The following is an 18,086-nucleotide window of genomic DNA, read 5'->3' as shown; positions in this document are numbered from 1 at the left end:
CTTACAGCCTCTATTTAAACAGCTAACTGTTTTAGTTAGTGGCAAACCCAAACCAGCTTAGAAAAATGAAGAGCTGCTTTCAGCAGGAGAATCCACACTGAGTATTACTACTTTGCTTTCTCAAAGTACTTTTATATGAGGACCTCCAACTATTATAACCTACACGGCGGGGGTGGGAGGGGGCAGTAAAAAAAATGGTGATTTGCCTCAATTCATAAAGCAAGGTAATTCAGAGTAAGAAAATGCCTCCAGAGGTCCTGGTTTTTATTTCCCTCATAGCGCTGCAGGCCACATTTGATGTCTTTCATGCGTTTTGAAGCATTTGCTATCTGGTTGTTCTCTTCCAAAATGAATTCAAGGTGATTCTACTTATGTTACCTTGAAAAGGATTTTTATTTAAAATACAGCCTGGTGTTTGTGCACTTCCTACATCAGCCAGTCTATCAGTATGGAATCTTCAGGGTGACAATGCATGTGCACAGCACACGGCTCCCTCTGCTTTCTCCAGGGCCGCCGTCCTTCACATTTCTTCACCCAGAGGCTCTGTTGTGGAGTCTGATGAAGGCTCTACACACTCTCAACAATATGGACACACACATGGACACCAAATTTTGCTCTAAACAAAACTATAAATGTTGCTTTGGAATCTGCCCTGATGAGATTTGGAAGCATAGGAGGTGCTAGAACTGGCTCCCTTAGAACACATGAGATTAAAAATATAAGCATATTTGAGAATACTAAAGGCAGTTCAGTAATGAAAAAAAGCAAGATCGAGCCCTTCATCAGATTATTAGGTAATTAACTTTGTCAATAGAAAGTGATACAGAAATACTAATAGAATAACAAACTATCTTGCTGGAACAGACTAGAGAATGAGTCCAACCATCTTGGTTTACACTTGGTTGGTGAGGCAACTTGGGAAGCCAATACCCTATTATTCTCAACCCTCAGTTCAGAGTTCCTTTTCTGCTAGAAACTTGCCCCATGAATTTCTGTTGCTTCTGTGGCCATTAGACTTTTATTTAGTGCTTATCGACATCATAGTTATGGGTGTATGAGCTTAACAAGAGACTGGGTGTTTCTCTCTACTGATAATAGTAATTGGCATTCAATTTCGAACCATAACACAGCTAAATAACATAATTACTAACACACTACATTAAGAAATACGTCCACAAGCACACGTATCTTTAAATGCTGACCAGTTGTCATGGTACTTTGCAGGTCCCCACGTTTTCACAGGCCCTCACACCTCCCAGGGCCTCAGTTCCTATACTTACAACATTTTGATTTATTGATAAAGTACTTTGCTATCCATAGGCAAAAATGCTACTCAAGTCACCTCTTCTCTATGGGCTTTGATTATAGGCCAGAACACCACATATGCTGTCATAGTGGTGGTTGGTCCTGTTTTACTCTGGCCGCTCATGGAATTTATTGTAAAATGGCTGGGGGTGTGCCAAGTATCGTGGGCAGTGAGCTCCTTGCAACTGCAGGAACCCAAAGAATGGAATTCCAAGTGTTTTCTTAAGGAAGGGGCAAAGAACACTCCGTGCCTGGGAGGCCGAACTCTGCCTGGTAAAGGTGACTGCCCAGGAGTTCAAGAACTGGAAACCAAAATCCACCTTCCTAAGACAGCCACAAAGTAGAATTTTTTTCTTTCTTTCTGAAGCCTAAGAAAGCAAGAGAATCCTGTTGTTTTGCTCGAAATACTTTCCTTATTTGTTGTTTCCTAGGTCACAGGAAAAAACAAAGTATGGCTGGACTCACTGAATATTGGAGCTTGACTCCTTTTTCTAAGCACTGCTATCTGTAGTATCTGCAGCTGAGAGTTTCTTCCTAGGGGGCAGGTGTCCAGCAGTTGTGGTTTCAGAAAGGCATCGCTTCTGTCGTCCAAATGCAAACAACATGACATTTGTTTTGCAACCAAACTCTGTATTCACACATCTAGTTTTCTTTTTCTCTTCTTTAGTTTTGTTTCTGTTTGTTTGTTTGGTTTTTAACCAGGAGTTGCCCTCTATAAATGGTCAACAAGTAACTTTCTTTACACATGCTATTTTAAGCAGAGGGGTAGCTGGGAAAATCAGAGAGGAAAGAATTAGTGTTTAAGGCTAAAATAAATTACCCTGTAAATAAAGTAGTCCCACTGACCCTGGAATTGACAAGGGTCACTTTTGGCTTTGACAGGGTCCCTTATCAATCACACTCGTTTGGAAGTAGGAGGTGCAATTCACCTTCCTAACTGTTCTCAGATTAAGAGCAATTTTTCTGTACAATTAAGTGATTTATTCATTAATAATGCTAATTTCTCAAATTTATTTTATAAAGTTTGGACATGAAAGAAAATAGCTCTGAAGATGAGATTTTTTTTTACTCTACTATTTATGTTACTCAACATTTGACTGATTCTGATGTACTTTGCAAATGAATGTGGAAATGGGAGCCATTGTTTAAAACAAGTTTCAAAAAAAATTTAATTAACTTCTAGAATCTCAAACTTACTTTTCTAGGTGATAAATACATGCCTGAAAAGCCAAGCTCATATTGCAAGTGTAGGTACAACTTAATGACAGCAATGTTCAAACACCCTTTTCTGTGTGTGTGTTTCTTTAAGGTCACCTACGAGTATAATGCCTGGCAGCCACACATGAGCACAGCCCAGAGAGAGGGTGCTGTGTATCACACTGTAAAACGGCCTATTTGAGATAGGGCTATGTTTATAGGTTACTTTTATCAAGTGGAAGCACCTTGGAACAAACCATCTATTCTAAGTTTATATTTGTAGACAACGGTGCCAAGTACATTATTCTACAAAGCCATGAACTTGTCTTTGTGAATTACTACATTAAGTGGAGAGCTGAGGCCCTTACTCAAGGGACTATGAAAAATGCACCTCCACACAATCCACAACACTCTGCTCCTGAGGGAGGAAACGTTGCTAGACCAAAAAGAACCAAACTAGTTCATGAATCCATGAAATTAATTCTGTCATGGCCCAAAGCTTCATTGCCCATGCCTCGTCCCACCAGCGGAGGACCAACATTTATGCCATCTGCTTCCACGCGTTCTGCTAAGTGGGCATCAGACAGGGAGAAGCACTTGAGCTACAGCCCATACAGAACTTGTGGGAAATAGGATGGTAGATCAGTCCGTTTATTGTGAGAACATTTCAGTTTGAAGCCCCATAATTCTTCCCATTGATTCACATTCCTCTTCTCATATTGAATATGACCTGAGCTTGTCCAACAGTATAAAGATGATAATTATCATAGCTAAACTCTATTGAGTGCTTAGTATGTGCTAGGCATTGTTCTGAGTGTTTTACATCTATTACCTCATTTAATCCTCACAACAACTCAAAGAACTTTGTGCTATTTTTATCCCCATTTTATAAACAATGTTGCTGGAGTTAAGCTGGGTTATGTTAACCTGCCTCCAGTCGCTCAGGGAGTATAGAGTGGAGATTCCCACCCAAGTAACCTGGCCCCGGAGTCTACAGCCCAAATGGTATGTTCTGCGCTTTTAACAGGATCCAGCGCTTGAGTTAATACATAGTCTCTTCAGAAAGCCCCTGGAAAGTGTGAGGGGCCAAACTGAAGGCAAGATACACATTTTCAGATGAATCCTGTTAAATAATACCCTTAACGTCATTCGGACTTCCCAGAAACACTTGCCAATTTCAGTGTTGAAAGTGCACCAGGCCTTAGGTTTGTATTCACCGGTCTTGTCAACATGGCTTTGCTATGTCTCTTTCCAGAATGAAGTGTCCATGTTGAAAAATGAGGTGGCGCAGCTGAAACAGTTGTTGTTAACGCATAAAGACTGCCCAATAACAGCCATGCAGAAAGAATCGCAAGGATATCTAAGTAAGTCATTGACTTTTTTTGCTTTTTTTAGTGTTCACTATTTTGGCCTCTAACTTTGTATTGGGTTTTGCTGAAAGAGCAAACATAAAGTGGAGATTGTACACCCAGGCAGACAGCATTCTGGAGCTCTGGGTGGCTGTCAGGGTCTTCTGGAGGGGGAATCCTTTCCTCACCCACCCTTCACCACGCCTGCCACCTCCTGATCATTTCTGGCCAGATTTTCTCTGGCTTTTCACATTGTAAAGTCCTACCAAATTCCAATTCTGCAACCCATATAAAAATGGCCTGCTGGAGCCCAGTTAGCAATGGGCCAGCCGGCGGTCTTCCGGAGAAATCCACGGGCCGGGAAACCGGCATTGGGTGTGATTTACCCAATGCCTCAGGCTGTGCTGCAGGGTATTCCCTGGGCTGAAACACGAGACACCTTGTCTCGGTTTCTAAATATACAAAGTGGACCCCACTTTTTAGACCCCAGTTTCTGCACCTGGAATGTCAATAGGTTGGTTAAATGTTAGTTGAGTAGAGGTTGGTGGGAGGAGCGGGGACTCATGACTCAATTTATTTTCAAATAATTTTTTAGATTGAGCAACACAGATTCTCCCACCACATGTGAGTATTTTTCCACATTTGATATATGGATGGCTATTTGAAAATACAAGATGGGGAAGTTCCCAGACCAAGACTCCCAACACATTGAATCACTGTGGGGATGTAGAAAGCATGGCTTTGCTTGTAGCTATAAACTGGGAAGGCATAGCGTTGTGACTCCAGTGTAAAGTTTTGAAATTAATTCCCAGGAGAAAATGTGTGAAAACTCTTCTATTTCTAGCAAATGCCTACTAGTAGTTTTCTGAGTAGTCCACAAGGCCACCCAAGAAAGAGCTATATTGGTGTGTGTGTGCGTGTGTTTTTCCCTAGGTCCGGAGAGCAGCCCTCCCGCGAGCCCCGTCCCAGCCTGCTCCCAGCAGCAGGTCATCCAGCATAATACCATCACCACGTCCTCGGCGGTCAGCGAGGTGGTAGGAAGCTCCACCCTCAGCCAGCTCACCACTCACAGAACAGACCTGAACCCGATTCTCTAAAAATCAGGGGTCACACCTTGCCTCCAAGAAGAGCTGCCGCGTACCATGCGTCCTTTCTTTTAAGGGCATTTTTAGAATTAACTCAGACCTGGAAGACTCCTCAGTTCTTCAAAGACTGGCTTTCATTTTTATAGTTATTATGGAAATGTTGTCTTTTATACTTAGTTATATAAGAAAAAAAGGGAGTTATGCAATTAATATCTATCAGCTTGGGAAATGCTTTGGTGCTTTTCTCCAGTTCTCTGGTACCGGTTACTTGTTTGTAAACTGAACTGTTTTCTGTATATAGTCATGGTTTCATTCTTGTCAGTCCTACCCTTTGCCTGGAACATTGAATCTTGTTAAACTGCAGCTTTTAGCCAAAATGAGGCATACTTAATTGTCAGCAGAAGCAAGGGGACTGGGTGAGAAGCCTGATGACATCACAACACGTGTTGTGCTGTGATGTCACCAGAATCCCAGACGAACACAGAGCCTTTCCGCAACTTTGTTTCTCTTACTATGAAAAATCTGAAGATCCACTGATGTCCAAAAAGAGCCGCCAGGCATCCCCCTCCTGCTCCTCTTGGTCCGCTTCCTCAAATGCCTGAGTCCTCGCTCCATTTCTACTCTTTCCTGGGCTCCCTGTTGATGCTTCATTTTTACCTTCTTCTTTTCTCTTTTCCCCCCTTAGCATTGCATGTAAAGAAGAAAATAATATTTAAAGAAAAATAAAAGCAAACCTCAGAAACGTGGGCCTGGCCATTGCTTTCCTTGCCCTTGACCCACAGCTGGAGTTCATTCAACCTTGCTTTTCACAAAATAGTAACCAGAAGACGTTTAATGTGCCTGATTTAATGTTTTTAATAATCAGAGCAAAGAAAAGGTGGCTTAGCCATCGGTGAAGCACCGTTGAAGGCCAGCTGTGGAGACACCAGGGAAGGGTGCTGTGTGAGCCTCCATTGTGAATGTCCGAATTAGGACGCAAGGCTAAAACATCACACCCTCAAAGTACAGTTGGTTTTATGTGGCCTGTCTCTAGTGTCGAAAATTCATGTACTACATAATAATTCAGAAGGGCTCTATTCACTACACAGATTACATTGTTCAATCATCAGCTGCTAATAGCCTACGGTTTATTGTTTTGTTTTGTTTTTTTCCTTAAGCCTATGGAATCAGCTTTGCTGTTCTGGTGGGGGAAAGTAGATGAACTGCTAGAGGAACAAAGAGAAAGAAAACCTAATGTTCCACTGGGGTGCTTTCAGCCCTCCCATGGCAGGCAAAGAAAGGACCCCCCCCGCCCGGATATGGCTACTCCAGTCTCCTGAACAATTCTAATTTACATTTTCAACAACTTTCATGGACTTGCCCATTATTAAAAGCAGATAGTTCCAAACCACAGTTGTGCCTCCTTGAAACAAGCCATTCTACTGTGCTAATGTTTTAATATCACATCTCACAAATAACCAGGCTAATGTTTCTCTTTAGCAGTCTAGACAGGTGCTGGTGTTTCATCTCCATTTGAATGCTTGACCGCCTAACAAGAGTGTGTGTGGGGTGTGTGTGTGTGTGTGTGTGTGTGTGTGTGTTCATAGGATTTAAAGGAATAGTATTTTACAAAAGGTGTAGCTTTTATAAGAGTTCAGAAAAGGGAAGGATGGTTTTCTTTTCTCTCAATATAGTGTAAGAATCTATTTTGGAGAAAAAAGAAAATATGAGAGTCATGAAGCATGATTTTTATAACTAGTTTCAGTTTTATCTACTAACTTACTTTTTAAATCAATATTTATCAACAATCTTTTCATGTATGCAGTGCTTTCAAAAGAAAGTTTTGAGTATCCAGTGAAACTCATGACTTGGATATATGGTGTAAAAATTAAAAAAAAAAAGAGAGAGAGAGGGAGAAAAGAGAAAAAAAGAAAAATGCAAACAAAAAGGATTTTCTATTATATTTTAGACAAACATATCATTTTTAAGTATTTTAAATACTGAATTCAAAGTTGCTTTGTTTTGTTTTGTCCTTTGTTTTGAATCCCAGCAGTAGCAGCTGAATGGTTTAACGTAACCAGTTTCCTAAGAAATGTTTAAGATCTAGCTAAAAAAGAGGTTAACATTCTTATCTCTATATTGAAATGAAAAATAATTTTTCATAGCTCCTGCCTAGGACTATCTATGTGTCCCCTTATAAAAGAAAAAGAGCTCATTGAAATGTTTATTTGAGCTTTTTAATTTTTTTAATTTTAATTTTATTTTTTGCTTTAAGTAAACAAAAACTTTTCTTTCTTTACTGCATGCATAGCACTTAATGAGATGGATTTTTTAAAAATCCACTGGTAATACCAGAATGTCCATGGAGTGGGTTGTCGCTAAAATTACGGTTTACTTTACTGCTGTTCCACCTCTTGATTGAAATATTTAGTTGTTAAACCCAAAGCCTCTGCAGTTAAGAACTTGCCTGAGTTTTCTTAATTCAGCAACTTGACAGTTTGACTGATGTGCATTATATATAGCTCAATTATGTCTGTTCTTTATGCTAAGTAGGCAAACCAACCACACACGTTAGCAGTTAGCAAATGGGCCTCAACGTATAATTAGAATAAACTGTCTTCTTGTTATACTCAGGGCCTTTAGGTATGTTCATTAGCAGTGGAAATACAGCCAATGGAAGATGCTAGCTAGTTCTCAGAGCTGGAAATCCCAAACAGAAAGGCTCATTGGTCAGTTCCAACACGCCGCTTATCAATATTGTTATTTGCCTTGAAGGTTCCGCTTTTTCCAAACCCCGGAATAATCAGTCCCCGCTCTTGCCCTATACTTTCCGCTGACCTGGGAAAACATCTCTCTACCCCATTTGTTTATCCCACTGCATTACTGGGTCACCATGCACAGATTCATAACTCCACGGTGACAACCTTCAGAGCTGCCCTCCTCGGCCCCGTGGGCCTTTTTCATCCGCAGCGTCTGCCTCTGAAGTCACCGCCACCTACCTGGAAACTTCTCCCTGACAGCGTTTTTACCAGTTGAATCCTCCCCTAAACTGACGCATCCACACCTTAACCGTTTTTCCTTACGACATTTCCCAGTGTCAGCAGGAACAGGTATGGTGAAAATCCTAGCCGTGGAAGCATGCACTCATTCCAAAGCCAGGTGTTAGGTGGGAAGTCTGCCCTCTCCCCGCCCCCCGCCCCCGCTCCCTCACCCTCTCCCACCTCCAGGTCCGCGGACGCACGTCAGCGCACGTCATTGCAGCCACTGCACGTCACCGTCTGTCGCAGCCTGCGGGTGCCGGTCCGGGCTGCCCCTGCGTGCCTGGTTAGGACGAGGGTGACTTACTAGGAGCAAACGCTCTTTGGAGCCTATCCAGTCAAGGGAGTCGCACGCAGAGCAAGTTCTGAATAGAGAGGCGTCAGGATGAATGTTCAGATGGTCGTTGCCTGTTAGTGAAGTAAATTTTAGCACGTTGCTTGAGTTTGTCATTGAAATTTCAAACCAGCTTCGTTAACAGACCAGCCTTTGGCTGGGGAGTCGGGGTGGGTTAAGCTCTCAGTAACTGCTATAAAACTAGCCATCCAGTTAGGATAGAATGTGCTTCTTTCTGGTTAATAAAAATCATCTAAGAAAATATATATGTATGTATGTGTGTATACAGTGGAATTCAAGGACCAAAGCAAAATTTGAACAGGAATCTATTAATTTAGAATTTTATAAGATATTTATTAATAAATGTTATTTTTAAACATTCCATTTGAACAGTATTCTTCTGTAGGATCTACTTGTTTTTAAAGTATTAGCTCATAATAAACTATTCTAGTCGTGTGTATCTTCATTTTTCAGGGTTTCAAATGGCTATTCTCCATCACTTGATGGAAATGTTTGCTTAGATCTCTGTGCATAGAAATTTCAAGGACTTCTGTTGCTCTGTGAGTTATTTTTTAATCTGCATTCTGAACAGCTTTTTAAAAAATGTTTATTTCTTTTTCCATGTTTAAAGTAAACTCTTTCCTTTAGGGAGCAGAGTTCAGCTGAAGGGAATCAGTAACTATAACTGGAACACTTTCTTGTAAAAGTATGAAAACAACTTCATCTCTGCCTCTCTCCGCCCCACCCTGATCTCCTAGAATGCTTTGCACTATCCAGCTCTTTAGTGCTCTTTTTGTCCCTTCTCAAACAATATGCAGTAGCGTTAAGCCATTCAAGCTCCATTATGCAGTCTATCTGAGAAGGAAAAGGAAACAACCCATTTAAATTTGAATACAACGTGCCTATGCGAACAGTAGCAATTTAGAACCTCTCTTCTGCTTGAAATAATTTATATTTTAAAATTGCACTTTAGCTTTTTTGGTCCCTTTCCCTTGTTCTTTCTAACCTCCTCCCTGTCCTCAGACTTGCCTTCCCTCTTCCCTCTCCGCTGGACATGCCCCTCTTCCTTCGAGGCTCTGAGCTGCATCGTTTAAAACACTTTACAGACTATTTGCACCCGGTACATTTGTGTGCAGTCCTTAGGAGCCTAGCAAGGACGCGTTTCTCACATCAGCCTAGATGAAGCCTGCTCCGAGAATGCCCAGGAGAAGAGCCAGTTTATACTCTATCCCTTTATTCATAGCATGTTTTTTACAAAATATTATTATGCAACAGATTATCAGGCAGCAGCTAAGCTACACTAAAGAATTTTCTATCTCATTCTCTGAACCAAAGTGTCCTGAATGAGCCAGGAGACTTATTCTTTTGTGCATCGTGGTGCACGGTGGACTGTTGTCCTAGCCATGGTCTCTCTGAGGCCACTGAAATAACAGTGGCCCTATCTAGTTCATTCCTAGGTCTCAAAAATACAATGTTGCCTTGTACCGTAATTAGGGACAGCACCTCTATTTCACAATTATAATCTAAGAAAGGACAAGAAGACACTGAAGCAATAAACTTACAAGTAGACTCCAATACCAAAACAAATGAAAAAAAAAAAACTTAGCTCATCATGTTGTGAAAATAAAAAAGTGTATGTCCATTCAAAATATTTTACTATTTCTTGTGGAGTTTTTCAGTGATGTAATGCTTATAGCCAAATTGCTTAAAGAGTGTTTATATATTTTTTCCTTATAAATGGTCTATTTTTAAATAAAAACTATTTAACCACAAGTTGAAGAGGAGGGTAAGGCCAAATTGCCAGCATTTGTTAAAAGATTAATATTCCTAAGTGGCACTCTGATACCTTTCCAAGCCTATCATAAGAGGGGAATCGATAGTTATCAACTATTATATTTAGACCAATTGACAGTATCTAACTCATTAGAAGTCAGGATTTAGAAAGCTCTTCTTAGGCCATTTAAGATTTTCTTACATTGAGTTTCATAGCATAGAACTTTATAGAATTTTTTTTTTTAAAGAAACACGTTAGCCTCAGGACAGAGAATGTGGAACCTGAATAAAGTAGCTTTAAATACATCATTAAAATCTTACGCACACTAAGCTCACTAGACTAGTTCGCTCCTTTGAATGCCCGTGCGGTAGACACTGCAAGAGGTCATGAAAGGTATCACAGTGCCGAAGCGGAGAGGGGTCCAGAGAAAGGACTCTTTCCAACCAGCCAGCCAGTAAAAAAAAGAGACCTACCTACCCTCTTTTACCCTCTTCTGTATTCTGCTAAATCACACCTGCCTCAGAGACAGAGGAGTTCTCTGCCTTTGGGGTTTGTCTTGAAGAAAAGATAAGCTTTGAACTGTTCTCCCTGGGGAGGACATGGGGTTTGGGATCTTCTGGAAAGGCCCAGAAAAGTGGCTCAGTTCAAACACAATATTCCAGGACAATTGGAATATAAATATTGTCCAAAAATAGAACTAAAAGAAAAAAATTTAGCATTGTACAAAGTAAGTGTTAACGAAGTCCCAAAAAAAGGTGCTGTCACTTTAAGTTCTGGACTGGGGCGTTGTTTGTAATTGTAAACAGCAAAGCATTTGTGTGTGTTTGTCTATTTGTAAAGCAACCACCTTCCTTACTGGAAGGAGAAAAAAAATTGGGGGTACATACCTGTAAATACTTGCTGCAGCATTTAATATGTTTAATTTTCTGTTAAGCTTTTTGTTGCATAGTGAACACGTTATCGTTACCAATGGACAATGAGTTCATTAAGACTGTTCAACTAGGTCAGATTTTTACATCTCTTTCTAGCAAGAAGAGACAGATTTTGTGCATTTGTACAAATGTTAATAATATCACTGCAATTCCAGTATAATAAAGCACTCAAATGCAAATAACATACGTAACTTTGTATGATCAAATGTGGGTTTGGGGATGACAACATCTATTCTGCACACGGTCTCATTCATGCCTTGTAAGCCGAGACTTGCTCTTTCAGGGTCACCATTATGAAGGAACAAAAGAAGGTAAGATTTTCTCTTTCCCAGATCATCATGACACTCCCACTTCCTCTTGCATCCAACTTCATCACTGAGGCTACTAGACTGATCCATTCGCAGTGAGTTGGCCGTACAACTAAACCTCACTTTAGGGCTAGTAGATTTTGACAGTCAAAAAATGCAGCCAGCACAAGTTCATGTTCAAGTTATATTTAGGAATCAAGGGCCACAGGCTGGTTACTCAGTCAGATCTGGGGGTCCTTTCCTTGACTCCCAGAGAAGACCTTCCCCAGAGAAGTCCTAAGGATGGTCTTAGCCCCTTTTTGCATACTTTTTAAGATATCTACCTACCTTCCTTCATCTTCCTCCCTCCCTCCCTCTTCTTTGTTCCTATATAATTTTTTTCATCCTGTCTCCTCTTTCTCTTTCACTAAATATCTGATCCATCATCACAACCAGAATCCAAACATTTTTCATCAGTTTTACTGGTACAGCTCTGAACAAACTAGCAGCATCTCTTACCTGATTATTGCAATATTCTCCCAACTGGCAGCCAGAGGAAGCCTTTGATAATGAGTGTCAGGCCATGTCCCTCCAGTGCTGAGGCCTTACAAGGACTTCTCTCCTCACTCAGAACTTAGTACCAAGTCCCATAAAGGCTGTGCCTGACCACCCCCGCCGTGTTAGTTCCCTGAGCTCATCTGTCATTCTTCTTTCCCCTCACACCTCTCCAGCTCCATTAATATCTGTGAGGTTCCTCAAGCATCTCTTGTACCATCCACCCAAATGCCTTCTCACATGCTATTTATTCCTCTCCCTGGAATATTTCACCCCAAATGTCAGCATAGCTCATCTGTCTTCCTCTCGATTAAACCTCTGCTGACCATCCTACCTGAAATTATATCACCCTCACTCTTCATTCTCATCTGCCTTGCCCAGTCAATGTTTTCTACAGCATTCAACTAACATAATTTATATTTAGTTGCTATGTTTAGAATCTATGTTTAGTTCTACGTTTAGAATGTAAGCTCCACTAGAGCAAGGGCATCTTCTACTTTGTTCACCCTCATGACTCAAGAACTACAACAGTGGATACACAGTGGGCACACAATAAACATTTGTGGTATGGATGATCTGTCATATCCTTTCTGTTTTCTTCTTTGTTCCCAGAACACTCCAACGCAACCCCTTGGTCCTGTGACCATAACAGTCATATTTTATAACCAAGTACCAGGACATGTTATCTGACACGTAGCCTGACAGTGAGACAGACTATCTGAAGTTGACACACATGGGTGGAGCTGATTGGAGGGGAGCAAAGAGGGAAAAAATGGGGGACATCTGTAGTAGTGTCAACAATTAAATAAATATAAAAAAAAGAAATGGGGACAGAAACAACAATTTGGGGCGGAGGCTGGAAATGATTGCTGTCCTAATGGCAATCCCATCTGTTACATTTACATTTAGACCACTCAGTACACTCATAGTCCCCAAGAGAGTCTTTCTAGTGCCCATCCCACACTCATGTGCAATTTCAAAGCCATTACTATTGGTTAAAAAAATTATGAGCCCACATTTGCAGTTTGAAGATAGACAACTGTAATCTTGGCCCTATCTTCCCCCCTGCGTATCTCTGGAACTTTACAATGTCCTTTCATCTTAGCTTGCTATTGTGGTTGGTTTTTGGTTGGCTACAGGATCACATTTTAATTTTGCATTACATATTTTCTTTTCCAATAAAAATACTTTTTACCAAGATAACCTGCTTTGTGGTTTGACATTTCAGTGCCTTCATCATGAGATCATAAAATTCTGGAGCATGATGGGCCCCCTTTTTAAAGTAATTGAATACAAGGCACTATGACACCTATTCCCATGGCAGTAATGCTGACTTCATCAAAACAAGCATGCAAATTGGGCTGCCAAAGAGAAAAAAATACAGATTTTAAAAATATAAAGAGAGAGTCTGGGTTTAGATTTTCACACTTCAGAAACTACTGCCTTTTGGCAACTGTAGATGGTTGGATGAATTATAGCACTTGAAAAATAGCCTTTTAGCTAGTTAGACCTAGCAAAACATCATCATCATCATCATCATCATCATCATCATCATTATTGAAAATACTTAAATTTGGAAATTAAGTCATGAAGCTTTTTGAAACCACTGCACTTCATCTTCAATGTTGTCAGATGCCGTCTTTGCTCCCATTGTATTCCATTATACCAACGGGAGGCTGAATCCCAGCAGTTGTTGCAGATCTTGCATTTGTCTCTCGAAACCAGCTTTACTCCTACATAGACCCAGTGGGTTATAAAAGGTCTCCCGTAGGCACTAGTACTTTCTCAGGAAAAGACCTGCTGACATATTCCTTTAAACAAATTAAAAAAAGAAAATATCGTTTATAAGATATCCTAATTTCTCAGTACTCTTTTTTATATTGATAAGTTTATTTTTAAATTGTTACTGAATTTACTGAGGTGACATTGGTTAATACAATTATATAGGTTTCAAGTGTGCAATTCTATAATACATCATCTGGCAAGACAATTGTTGAGACTACGTAAACATGATTGTTTCTATTGGATTTACACTGGATAAATCCTTGTTCACCTTAAACTTTGTATTATCTATGGCTCTCCCCCTCACTTTCCTATCTGTGATTTAATTCATCAAGTATTTATTTAGCACTTGCTGTGTGCTAACACTTCGGAGGACACAAAGGTGATAAACTTAGTGCCAGCCTAGGATGCAGGACAATGACATGCCGAGGCCTCATGGGCAAAAGGCCAGGAGCGTTTGGGGCACATGCTGGGAAGGGTTCATGCCTAGTGTGACAGAGCACGAAGTGGAGTGAAGTGAACTGAAGCAAGACAGCAGAGGTCTACGGAATTTAAACCTTAAGCTGTAGACAATGGGAAACCATCAAGATTTTGAGGCCAACAGTAGTCTGAGAACCGTTATGTTATGTTTTCCAGTTTTGCAAAGTGCTTTCACACATTCCCATGTATGCATCCCTTACTTTTCAGCAAATTAATTATGCGTGGGTACAAAGAATAATTCAGTGTGGAAGAACTTCCCTCCCATTCAGAGTAGCAGGACAGAAGGCAGCCTCTGGAATCAAACTGCCTGGAGTCATCACTTGGCTCCACTGCTTTCTAGCTGCTTGACCTTGAGCAAGACCTTTAACCTCTCTGTGCCCCAGTTTCCTTATATGCACAATGGGGATAATAACAGCATCTACTTCATAGGGTTACTGTAGGGGGTAAATGAAAAAAATATATATGACTGTATATATATCTTGAAAGTGATACTCCATGTATAAGTTTTCAAAATATTTACCTATTATTGCCTTGTGATATTATCTTTAATCTGAGAATTACTACTACTAATAGATATTCCACATAGGTATTATATTTACATGTATTTTGCATACATATACATACACGCATATATAATTTCTCCCGCTAGAATTAAGATCTGTAAGAAAAGGGTAGTCTATCATGCCCCAGTGCCAACTATAACACCTGACATACAGTGGCCACTTCATAAATATTAGCCGAATGAGTGAACTGTGGATGAGATGACACTATGCATTCATCAGGCATTTTCATTTTCCTCCTGGGCAATCACAGGGGACCACCTTTCGCAGCCCATTATATCCAGGAGGAACCATGCGACATGTAACAGCCAAGGGAAAGTGCTCTGGACCCTAAAACCTCTGCGAGATCCTCCAGACTCTCTCCTCACTCCCTTGACAAAGTTTTTGCAGGGGATGTTGAGGCCCTGGAGGATGAAGAAGTGCCATTTGAAAGTTGCCTGGATCCTTGAGTCACTGCACGTAGGACAGACAGACGCCCAGAAGAGACCAGAAATAGCCATACCGGAGTTTCTAAATACAAAAAGTAAACTTGCATTTTGTTAACCCACTGAGATTTTTTTTTCTAGGAGCAACTAACCTACTTTGACTAATGCAAATGGTAGGAAGGAGGAAGAAAGGAAAGAAAGAAGGAAGAAGGGAAATAGGAAGGGAGGAGGTAGGCAGGCAGGCACATTTGCATTCATTTAATAGGAGTTAGAAGTAATGGCAAAGGAGGACTTAGAACTGGAGGAACCTTCAAAGAACATGTAGTTCAACTCCCTCATTCTACAGTAAGGTCTCAGAGGCCCAATATGGTTAAATGATTCATTCAAGGTCACACACCTGAAACTGGACACCAGGTATCCTGATTTCTAGGCCAGTGTTTTGTTTTGTTTTTCCTTGGCCTCATTGGTTCTCTATTTTGTTTTCCCTAGAAAGTGAATATATTACTGTTCTCCAAATTCAGATCCTAAGAACTGCAAAATAAGGACATTCTCTTTTATTAAAATTCTCTCTTATCATAAAATAGGAAAGGAAGAGGACATTTAACTGTAACTCAAAGGTAAATTAAAACTGATTACACATTGTTTTTTTTTTTTTTTTTTTAGTTCATTCAAATGAAAATCTTCCAACCTTGTCCCAGTTACGTGGCCTAATTTGTGTATCTGGGTAGGCAGCTTGCCTCTCCAATCCCAGGCCCTGTGGATCAGGAGGTCCAGTTGCTGCAACAATGGTCTCTGAATCCAAACACTGTGCATTGAACATTAATGATGGAATAATAAGATGCACTCAACTGTACCTGGGCAACTTCTTGACTAAACCAAAATAGGATTAACTAAGAAGAGATTGAAATATTTAGAGTCACATGAGAGAGTTTCCAAAACCAACCTCCCAAAGTCACTTAGTTTTATTTCTTTCTTTTTTTTTTTAGCTCTTCCGAACAGTAAAATCCATCAGGGACAATAAAAATGAGAACTATAAATGAACAAAGCATGAAGAACATTTACCGTAGGTGCACAAGTCCCATGAATCTATACAATAAACTTGACGTCTGCATTTCTAGGCCCCAAATGCTGCCATCTCTGACTATTTCACCTGGCAGATTAACCTCTCGGGGTCTCTGTTAGTGCATCTGCAAAATCAGAAGAACAATGTATATCTCTTAAGTTGTCTATGAGGTATTACAAATACGCAGTGCTGAGGAAATGTATGTTTTTCTAAAGCGAGGACTTCAGACTAAGAAACTTGAACTTCCCCTGTGCTAGTGACAAAACACAATCACTGAACATGTTGACTGTAGGGAAACGTCATGAAAGTTGCAAATCCCATGGGGGTAGCTAGGTCTATTTTTTTCCCAATGTGGATGTTGAAAACCTGAGAGTAGGGGGGATTCTGAAAGAATCAGGGGAGAGGAACCCTACCTGATAATCCTGATTCTTGCAACGCCATTGATGTCACAACAGCCATGTGTCCTCTATTGCTGGCTCACTGCTCAGTAGAACTTGCTGTCTTAGTCTTCCCCTAAACTCATTCCTCTTTCATCCAAGTTTTTCTCCTGGGTTACAAACAAGCTGAGAACCCAGACTGGTATCCTTTTCAGTGCCTTAACTACATAAGGTGCTCAATAAAAATGTATTCAGCTGCCCTGACCAGCAGCTCATGGGGGCTAGAGACACATCAGGCATCGAAAAGGATCAAAATTGTACAAATAAATAAAACTGGTATGTCCTGTAAAAAAGAATCACCAGATATCATTCATTTCTTAGGCAGGGGGCTACGGGTGATTCAAAGACATTCCCAGGAGTCAGTACCTGCTTTGTCCTTTTTCATCTTTGTGGATCAAGGAGAAGGTCCAGAAAACCAGAGTTGACCACCAGAAACCAGGTAATAAGATTCATTTGAAAAATGAAGGCAGTCTAACACTTTAGCACAGGAAAATGTAGCCTATCTTAGGAAGAGATTTGAAAAGTAGCAAAAGAGAGAATTCGCTAAATGATCTCCACACACAAATGAGGCAGTATTAGCATCACTTCAACAAAGGGAGAGAAACATAACTCCTGAGCTTCGTAGGCGGCAGTAGTTGTGCAAAGCAAGCACACATTTGATGGCACGGCTATAAGAGAAGAGGATCAATCAGAAGGAAGTAATGGGATGCTTTAAGCCTTCGCCCGGCCCGTCTACTCTGGTGCCCGCCCTGGAAGCCCACCCTGGTGATAAGGGGCCTGGGAGCTGGTTGGAAATGCAGATTCTCAGGCCCCACCCCAGAACTAATGAATCTGCATTTTAATAAGAACCTCAGGTTACTGCCAAGCAGCTGAAGTTTGAAAAACACTCCTTTAGGTAGACCTTCTCAAATTAGGTGACCTTGGTTTGGAGAACTTGGACATGAAAGAAAGTAATGAAGAACCCAAGGATCTAAGAAGATCACAGGTATTCACTGGGGCAGGTACATGCTTCATTCACTCACGAACACACAGCCTCCATAGCTTATTTCTAATTCAGCCTTTTTTTGCTTTTTTTTTCCACCCCCTCCCCCCCGCCTCCTGCCAATGCTTGCCTCAGCCTTTCCTTTTAGCCAGTAAAACTGCTTGGTTCTAATTGAGGCCTTCAGTCTGCATCAAGGGGAAGTATTATCTGTATTGAATGCCTACTTTCAACTTTTGGTAAAGCAGCAAACTCACTTTGCCGATAACAAAACTCATAAATAAGAATGTCAATAGTCGATTAGCCCTTCTCATGGGAATAGAATCCAACTTTACGGCTATATCACTCTACCATTTTTTAAAAATATTTATTTATTTCTTTAAACTGAATTATATTTGACTTTTAACACTGTAAATTTAAGGTACACAATGTTTGATTTGACGTCTTTATATATTGTAATATGATTGCCATTGTAGCCATAGTATTATGTCACATTATTATATTTTGCGTGTGCGTGTGGTGGGA

General features: G+C 40.6%; 1 protein-coding gene across 1 annotated transcript in view; it reads left to right on the top strand.

The window, feature by feature from the left end:
• Positions 1-5,903, top strand: part of CREB5 (cAMP responsive element binding protein 5) — a 377,051-nt gene extending 371,148 nt beyond the window's left edge. Inside the window, exons 10-11 of the mRNA XM_054564156.1 lie at positions 3,758-3,866; positions 4,785-5,903. Of these exons, the coding sequence (XP_054420131.1) occupies positions 3,758-3,866; positions 4,785-4,948 (273 nt within the window). The 3' untranslated portion in view covers positions 4,949-5,903. The remainder of the gene's footprint in view (positions 1-3,757; positions 3,867-4,784) is intronic.
• The last annotated feature ends 12,183 nt before the right edge of the window (positions 5,904-18,086 follow it).

The sequence above is a fragment of the Pteronotus mesoamericanus genome, unplaced genomic scaffold, assembly GCF_021234165.1.
Source record: "Pteronotus mesoamericanus isolate MK-2021 breed Mesoamerican mustached bat unplaced genomic scaffold, CSHL_Meso_final scaffold_85, whole genome shotgun sequence".
Lineage (NCBI taxonomy): Eukaryota > Metazoa > Chordata > Mammalia > Chiroptera > Mormoopidae > Pteronotus > Pteronotus mesoamericanus.
Note: the sequence above shows the minus strand (reverse complement) of the source record. Positions and strands in the feature narration are given on the sequence as shown.